The following is a 9,412-nucleotide window of genomic DNA, read 5'->3' on the forward strand; positions in this document are numbered from 1 at the left end:
CAGGCAAACTTCACTAGGGAGCTCATTCCAGAGCCGGGGTGCCAGAGCAGAAAAAGCCCTCCTCCTAGTAGCCACCCGCCTCACTTCCTTTGGCAGGGGCTCACGGAGAAGGGCTGCTGCTGATGATCTTAAGGTCCGGGCAGGCACATATGGGAGGAGGCGATCCTTCAGGTAACCTGGCCCCAAGCCATTAAGGGCTTTGAATGTTAACACCAGCACTTTGAATCGGGCCCGGAAATGGACTGGCAGCCAGTGCAGCTGGAAAAGTACTGGCGTAATATGAGCTCGCAGGCCAGTCCCTGTTAACAATCTTGCTGCCCTATTTTGGACCAGCTGAAGTTTCCGGACCATTTTCAAAGGCAGCCCCACGTATAATGCATTGCAGTAATCCAGACGAGAAGTTATCAGAGCATGGATAACTGTAGCTAGGCTATCTCTGTCCAGATAAGGGCGTAGTTGGTATACCAGCCTAAGCTGATAAAAAGTGCTCCGTGCCACTGAGTTCACCTGTGCCTCAAGTGACAGTTCTGGATCCAAGAGCACCCCCAAACTACGAACCTGATCCTTTAGGGGGAGTGCAACCCCCTCCAGAACAGGTTGAATATCACCTAGCCGGGCAGACGAACCACCCACTAACAGTACCTCCGTCTTGTCTGGATTGAGTTTCAGTTTATTAGCCCTCATCCAGTCCATTACCTTGCCCAGACACTGATTCAGAACAGCCACTGCCTCACCTGGTTTTGATGAGAAAGAGAGGTAGAGCTGGGTGTCATCTGCATATTGATGGCACCTCAGCCCACACCTCCGGATAACCTCCCCCAGCGGTTTCATGTAGATGTTAAACAGCATGGGGGATAAAATAGAGCCCTGTGGAACCCCATGGCACAATTGCCATGGCACAGAGCAATAATTCCCCAGCACCACCTTCTGGAATCGGCCATCCAAGTAGGAGCGGAACCACTGTAGTGCAGTGCCTCCAACTCCTAACCCAGACAACCTATCCAGAAGGATACCATGGTCGATGGTATCGAAAGCCGCTGAGAGGTCCAGGAGAATCAACAGGGTCGCACTCCCCCTGTCCCTCTCCCGGCAGAGGTCATCCCACAGGGCGACCAAGGCAGTTTCCGTTCCAAAACCAGGCCTGAAGCCCGATTGAAATGGATCTAGATAATCCATTTCATTCAAGAGTGCCTGGAGCTGTCCTACAACCACCCGCTCAAGCACCTTGCCCAGGAAGGGGATGTTGGCCACTGGCCTAACATCCTCTGGGTCCAGGTTAGGCTTTTTCAGGAGTGGTCTAATTACTGCCTCTTTTAAAGCAGCAGGCACCACTCCCTCTCTCAAGGAGGAATTTACAACCTCCTGGACCCAGCTGGACAACCCCTCCTTGTTTGATTTAATAAGCCATGAAGGGCAAGGGTCAATAACTATAAACATATATAATAAACATAACTATAGTTTGGTATGGTATCTGAACTGAAACAATATGTCCATTCATCCTAATTCCTGCCGCAGAGCAGATAACATGCCCCAAATTTCCTACTTCTGTTCAAGCAATTAGATTAGATGACATGTTCCCTGTACCTGGGAAGACCAAAAACACTTCCATCTATATTTATACCCCACCTTTCCCCAATACAACAGACCCGAGACAGGTTACAAAATTCAATTAACATGACGTAGAAGCAGATAATCTGCATAATCCTCCCATCATGGATTCAAAATGACTACAGATGTTTCGACTACATGGAGCCAGCCAAATGCACTATGGACAAGGGTAGGAAACCTCTGGGAGGCCCATGATGTCAGGAACACCCTAGCGGCCTCTTTCAGTAGACTCCAATAGCCAACTCAAGACACAGACGAAAGGATTCTTTTCAAGGCTTTAATCCTTTTACAACTTAATGTCTCTTTCAGATGCTAATCACCAGCAACTAAGCAGGAACAGCAGAGTAGCATATGCTCCGAGTAGGCAGTTGATCCCCGTTTGAAGGAGAGTCACTTGAAGACCCTGAACTTATGGGCTAGGGAGAGATCCTCCCTCTTTCCCTTGGGTCCACGGGAGGCGGCTGTTGCTTGAGCGCCAAACGGGCACTACGCCTCCTTTCCGCACCTTCCATCGCTTGTTGCTCCTTGCGTCTGCGTCGAGCGTCTAGCAAGCCTTGTTCCCACACTTTCTCACTAGATAGCTAGGATCACTATCTATCTTAGGAATGCCGGCAGGAGGAATCTCTGCCAGCTGCTGTGCCTGTGAGGGATGAGCTGGCTCCTCTCCCACGGATTGCTGATCCTCCTCAGAATCAGAACTGCTCTGGGGTTCTATTGGCTCAGTTTCCACCCTGACACATGGACCCATTTGGCAATTTGAGAAACTTGTGTGCACCACCACAAAATGGCTGCCATGGATGGTGAGGCTAATTACAAAGGACAAGCCACCTGTTCAAGTGACTGTATAAAAAGCAGAGTTGGGATCTGAGCCACAACATGCTAAACAACTCCTTTGAATCTACAGTTTTCAGCAAAACCAGAAATGTATTTCAGAAGGCAAACTCTTTTCTCTCCCTCCACCTCCTCTGCCAACCATCTCATTCCTCCCATCTCTTTTTCTCTCTCACTCTGGATCATCTCCCAGAGATTCTCTCTCGTTCATTCTCTCTCTCTCTCTGTCTGTCTGTCTGTCTCTCTCTCTCTCTCACACACACACACACACACTCACTCACTCACACACACACATCCTCTCTCTCTGATCTTCATTTCCTAAGAGTCTCTCTAAGCCCATCATATAGTCCAGAGGCATTCATGGGAAATAAAGATGGCAGCAGCTGGAGGCTCTTATTTTGTTTTCAAAGGATCCCAGCTGCTGGTAAGAAAAAGTGTTAATTTTAAAAAGTGGGAGGGGTGGGGCATCTTAGCAGATGCCAAGTAAAGAGGGCGCCACGTTCCCTACCCTTGCATTAGGACATCTGGATTTTGCTGACAGCACAGATCATTATATCCAAAGGGTGTATCATGTTCTGACACCATCAGTTGAATGTGGACAGAACCAGGTGCTGAGTTGGCTAAGTGGGATCATAACATTTATTGCCCCAGTTGAGTAGGAATGTCAGAAAATCCACAATGGATTCAAATGAGTTCGGATTTCTATGAATCTGACCTGCGGATTCTCAGGACAGCTTTTTCTGAGTCACACAGATTCCCTGGACTTGCAGAGTTTTTTTACCTGGTAGGGGATTTGCGCTAATATGCAAGTGTGCATTAACGTAGATTAGTGCAAGTGCACATTAGCACTAATGCAAATTTGCATAAGCAGAACAAAATTCTGTCAATGAGCAGATGACAGAACAAAAGATGCATGGTGATCCGCGAAACACAGACTGACCGGATTTAACAAAATCTGTACATCCCTACTCATGAGTGACCAGGATTCATCAACAGAAGCTTTCCAGATAGATTTTTCTGGAGTTTTAAATACCCTAGAATAATCCCGGGGTAAATATTGTGATAGCAGTACTTTATGGACAGCTTCTGCTGAAGATGGAGCCAAACAAAGCCAATTTTAAACTGCTCTTCAAATGTCAGGAGCATGCCTTAGCACATTGTAACTGTTCGCTTGCCATGTGTGCTCCTAGTAACACGTTGCCATAGCATTTATTAAGGATTTTTAAAGCTTCCTTTTGAGTACTGAGGATGCTTTTTGAGATGTAAGTTCAAGCTTTGGATTCTTGGAATAGATGCTTTACAGATGTGTTACCAGTCTCTCTCAAGTTTTATGTGGTGTAATTTCTTCATGGTACTCCTGAGCCATCCACGAAATAGATGCATGAATACTGTGTCATGAGAAAATGTAGGCTTTGTGGACCAATTGGATTAGACGGGAGTTTCAAGTTCCTAAATATCCAGGTCCTTGCAGTGTATATAGATTCACTACTGCAGGGGTCCCCAACCTTTCTGTTGGCACATTTGGAATTTTGAGAGTGTGTCATGGGCACTCTTAACAAAATGGGTGCCATGGGGCAGGGCTTGCCCATTCATAAAACGGCTGCCATGTTGGGCATGGCTGGTCAGAAAACCCCTGTTTCCCAGAAGACCAACTGATGAGACTAAAAGTAACTTGTCCAAGAACCTAAGTACAAGGCAGAGGTAGAGTCTGAGCACCAAAGCACAAAGCCGCTGTTTTGGACCCAAATAAAGATGGTGTGGAGGGCATCACTTTGCTTTGCAGCATGCCAGCCTCTCAGTTTAGAAATAATAATGAGACATATTTCTTAAGAAATAAAATAACAATCAGGGCAGAGCCTGGCAGATGCCATGAGAGGTGTCCATGGGCACGGTGCTGGAGACTCCACCGTTAGTGAAGCCTTAAACCATTCCTAGCAGATGGCTACCTAACTTCCTTGGAAAACCTCCCCAAAAGGAGATTCCCAAAATTCTCTGAGCATCTTCTCGCTTGCTCAGTGGCTCTTACATTCCTTCCTTTTGTGGGGGTTGTTTCTGCACCAGCTTGATTTGTGTGACAGTGCATGATTCAGTGAACACATCCATAGAAATCACCATGTACTTAATTTGCCACAGAGATCTGAGCAGACCCGTGAAGACTCTGAACTCCTAGGTCTTTTACTGGAAGCTGCTTCCCACTTGTTTTTGGCAAGCCAGTTGCTCGCATCCTTCGTTTAGGGGGTGGTGTTGTCGGCATCATGATTACGCAGAGCGAGGCACAGAACAAAGGCAAAATGATAGCTTTTAGTGAAACAGCGGTCGTTGGTGGAAATGATAGAGTTCAAACTCCTCTTCAGAGCTCTTCTTGACACTGAAACCGGTCACTGCAAACTTTTTGTTTTGCTCATGAGAAATATAAATGTATCTGTCCTGCTCCCCACCCCCAATGAGAAAATGTTGGCACAATAAAAGGTTAGGTATTTATTTATTTGCTGATTCCTCCCCACTTTTCAAACAATTATTGTCTCCCAAAGTGGTTCACATCAATAAAAGGAGAGACAGGACCTGCCATCAGGCTTACAAGCTAAAATGACAGGACACACAAGGGAAAGGGGAGTGGAGAGAAAAGGAAGTGGAGGGAGATCAGTTTTCCAGGCTGGAACAAAGTGGTGAGCTATAAGCGGGCATTTAAATGCACTTTGGCCCAGGCTGATCTTCCCCTGCTGGTGTTTGTGCTTGAATGAGGCTCGTGTTCCTTTGGCCAATGGATGGGGGCAGAGCGTTCTTTCCCTTTCCTTCTGCAGTCCCACGGAAACTCAGTTCAAGCAGAGTATTCTTTCTGGCAGGGAGGGGAAAACGAGCTCCCTGCAATTGCTCCTTCTCTGGCCAGTGGATGAGCCAGGTTGGTCTCCTCCTTGGCTTGATGTTATTCCTGGAATGCAGGGGGTGCAGCCTCCCGGTGTCCCTGGGTCCCCTGGCTGATGGCAGAAGCGAGAGGATGCTTCTTGATCTACAGTCTCACCTCTCTAATGACACTGCTTCTTCACTTGTAATACAGATACTACTGACCTTACCATACTTTACCAGGCTCTTGATAAATAAATTGAACATGTTATGCTGAACATAAATTGTTCAGCATAAAATTATTAAAATAATAAATAACAATTATTATTTTATGCTGAACAATTTAAAAACCATGTTAAGTGCTGTACTAGGAATTGCAGGATATGATGTTTAAGCAGGTGGATGTTTCTCCCTGTCGTGACATAACTAAGCAATGAGATCACTAAATCCATAGATAGCCGGTGAATCTTTACATCTTCTGACTGTTCAGTATTTGGAGCGTTTATCGATTCTTTCCCCCCCACCCCAAAGTCTATAGAATATGGGTTGTTTATACATTTGTATTGTGAATTAGGTTTTGGATGGCAGCTCTCTCCTGTAGGACATGTAACGATGGGTCTAAGTTACAGGAAGGCAGATTTCAGTTAAAGATCAGGAAAAACTTTCTCATGGCCAGAGCACTCAGACAGTGGAACCAACTGCCTAGGGATGTGGTGGGCTCTCCGTTGTTGGAGGTATTCAAGCAGAGACTGGGCAGCCATCTGGCAGGGATGCTTTAAACTGGATTCCTGCACTAATCAGGGGGTTGGACTTGATGGCCTAAATGGCTGCTTTCAACTCTTAAGATTCTATGATTCTCCCTTTGCCAACTTCTGTACTGTTATGAATGCTAGACTGATGATTGTACTTTTTCAGGCCAAAGAATACTAATGGCTGCTTCAAGTTCCTTCATAGTAACAAGAGGCCAAGCATGCTAGGCACATAGTTGATTAGCCCCTAATGACTAGGAGGTGCTGAAGACGCCTCTGGAAGGTGAAAGCCATTTTGGCAAAGGCATACCTTCATCCCCTCAGCAAGGGACAGTGTGATAAAAGTGTGTGTGTGTGTGAGTGAGAGAGAGAGGGGTGGGGGCCGCAGTTTTTGGAGACTGACTGAGAAAGACAGGGAAAGGGAGAGAGAGAACTGGGAGCTGTAAGTTTAAAAACATTTAGAAATGCAGGGTTCTCCCTCTCTCGCTCACTGGGGATGTGATGTGGCAGTAAAATCCACTGCTCCCGCATGAGGGTGTGTTAAGCTGTGCCTATGTATCCAGTGGCTGAAATCCAAGCAACATTGGTATTCTTATCTTGCAGGGCTTTTTAGCACTTACACTTATATAACATCTGGAATGCTTTTGCTGTACATTCTTGACGTCAGGAACAAGTTTTGGAGCAGTCTTGGGATATGCTGTGAAGGGACATGGCGGCAGCAGTGAAGCATTAAACTTTATGTTTACCCAGTTCAAAGACTAACACCTAAGGACTCAAAATAACTGAGGCAACTTGTCTCAGTTTCACACTTCTGGCCTCTCTCTTTGTCCTTTTAAAAAGGATGGGTTGCTTTGCCACATACAGCAAGGCAGCTTGTAATGCAGCGTAAAAAAAGTCCCCGAGATCAGCAAAAAACATGTTTGCTGTTTTTGTTACGGATCAAGTTCGTCTTGCTCATAGGACCTACTGGCATTTACTCTTGGTAGTAATTCGTCCTGATTTTTCACACTCAGCCAGCCCGAAATATCATCTTTTTTTAAACAGCTTTTCTGCTTCCTTGAGCAACTGGTAGCCATCTGCAGTTGGTCTTTTTCAGAGCAGGCTGGGCAACAGAATTATTATATTCTAGGAATTATTCTGAGCAGAGGGAGAGAATGGAAGTAGGGCCACTCCATCGACTCTTCTGAGACACTAGCTGCCTTTGGCTCTTCCTCTCCTTCAGCAGTCACCTAGCTGCAGCTCTTCTATTAGGCTGCAGCACAGGGAGAGATGGGAAGCAGGGCCCCTCTCTTTGCTCTGCTGAGATACCTCCTCCTGGCTCCTTCTCTCTCTGAACTGTTTCCATCCCAGCCAATCCTTACAAGAGCTTCGTAACGTTAAGAACTGATGCCTGAGTTTGGTTTACTTCTCCTCCCTCACCATCCCTTTTTCCTTTTGTGTCATTTTTTTAGGCTGTAAGCAGGGACTGTCTTGTTTTTTAATTGACCTGGTTGAACAAAGGTCAGAGGAAGGATGTATGAATTGAGAGAGAACAGGGAGGAAGGCTATGGAAAGGTAAGGACAGGAACCTTGGGCAGGACCTGGGAACCAACAGGAAACCAGTGTAGGGATTTAAGGACAGGCATTGCATCGCAAAGTGACGGGAGAGGTGAATAATTGTGGCAGCAGTATGTTGGATGGAGGTGAGTGGAATGAGATCATAGCATGTAAATAATACCCCATTCAAATGGCGGCCTACTTCTGACCCTTTGGATGCCATGATGAGGGCTCCTCTAGAACACTGACATTTTAGTTTATTGCAGCTTTTAAACTATTTTGTTATTTGTATTTTACAGTCTCATGGATTCAGGGATGTTCAGCTTTCACATCCAAATCTGACCCCATCAGAAAATGAAATAAATCCTCGTAAAAGGCCACGCATAGAAGAGGCGGAAGGACAGTGATTCAGAAGAATACCTGTTGACAGTGGATCCATTTGAAATTGTGTTACAGATGAACTTCAGGCTGCTCAAGAGAGTATTTAACTTGGATTACCATGGTAATTTTATATTCCTCACCTCTGTTATTTCTTACACACACACCCTCCTCCATTATGATTTTTCTTTTTCAAATAAAGGTCGAAAAATTATATATTTCTCAAGGTGGGGAACAGGAAATTACTGCTTTATATGAGTCCAGATGAGCTGCTTGCTAAGGGGTAGAAACTTCTGTGGAGTTCCTGTCTGTGGCACCTAGGCCTCCCTGTGTCAGGAATGTGAGGAAAGTTTTACTCCAATCACTGTGGTGCCCCACAAGCAGCAGCTTGCTTTCTCCCATAAGCCTGAATGACAGTCAGTATTGATGATATGGACAATGGAGGTTTTGATGTGCCTTTACCCCCTGGTCCTGGCATCAGCAGATTAAAAATATAATAAATAAAATAAATAGAAATAAATAGCAATTAAAGGCACAATCCTATGCATGTTTAAACAAAAAAGTCCTACAACTCCCAGCATTCCCCAGCCAGCATGGCTGGCTGGCTGTAGCATGCTGGGAGTTGGACTTTTTTCTGTCTAAACCTGCATAGGATTGCTCCTGAAGGCTGTTCCAGTATGCGTAGCCTGCCCTAGGGATTCTGTTTCTTTAAGGTGCCACAAGACTCTCTGTGGGTTTTGCTGCAACAAACGACGATACCTACTCTGGAAATGGTTTCTTTGTTCTCATTCTAGCGTGACCAAGAGACAGAATCCAGAAACTGGCTATTGATAGACAGACATACCCATATTAACACACATAGATATACATATAGACACATTTACATATACAAGCATATACAGTGGCAGTGTATTCAGATACGTCTTTGGAAGTATTTGGGGGTGTACATTCCCATGTTAAAATGGATGTTGTGGACAGCATTTGGCTTGAAAATGTGCTGCTGCTCTGTCACATTACACCTGAGCTATTTACAGATGTTACTGACATCACAGTATATGGTTAACACCTGTAGCTCTTGTTGCAGGTTTGGAAAGTGAGGGGGAGGAAAGAAACATCTGGACCAAAAGTTCCAGCTCTTTTTCTGAAATTTTATATCTAAACTGACCCTTGCCTTGTGGCCAAATGTAAGACTGGACATTAATTACAGAACACTTCTTTTTTAAAAGCTGGCATTTTTAACGGAGCACAGTAATGTTCAAGGGTTATCTGCATAATCAGATACTCAGGGTTCCATTTTGGAAAGAAGATGTCAAGTTTCAGAATGCATGAGTCAGGAAGAGGTTTCCTGCCAACATGAAACAAAAGCAAGGGGAGACGACTGTGGGGAGGGAGGTGAGCTTGAGCCATGACTCAGACAGACGTTTTGGTGCAGGAAACGCAGGCAAACAAAAGGATCCTACCGTGGGTGA

At 45.4% G+C, this 9,412-nt stretch overlaps 1 protein-coding gene across 3 annotated transcripts in view; it reads left to right on the forward strand.

The window, feature by feature from the left end:
• Positions 1–9,164, forward strand: part of RAD51C (RAD51 paralog C) — a 39,973-nt gene extending 30,809 nt beyond the window's left edge. The window contains exon 9 of one of the 3 annotated variants that reach the window (XM_084822929.1): positions 7,865–9,164. In XM_084822929.1, coding sequence (XP_084679055.1) covers positions 7,865–7,972 — 108 coding nt within the window. In that variant the 3' untranslated portion in view covers positions 7,973–9,164. The remainder of the gene's footprint in view (positions 1–7,864) is intronic. The other 2 variants (XM_084822930.1, XM_084822931.1) reach the window with 2 other exon arrangements.
• The last annotated feature ends 248 nt before the right edge of the window (positions 9,165–9,412 follow it).

The sequence above is a fragment of the Heloderma suspectum genome, chromosome 16 (assembly GCF_057233095.1).
Source record: "Heloderma suspectum isolate Gila_16-S chromosome 16, 16-S_ref, whole genome shotgun sequence".
Classification (NCBI taxonomy): domain Eukaryota; kingdom Metazoa; phylum Chordata; class Lepidosauria; order Squamata; family Helodermatidae; genus Heloderma; species Heloderma suspectum.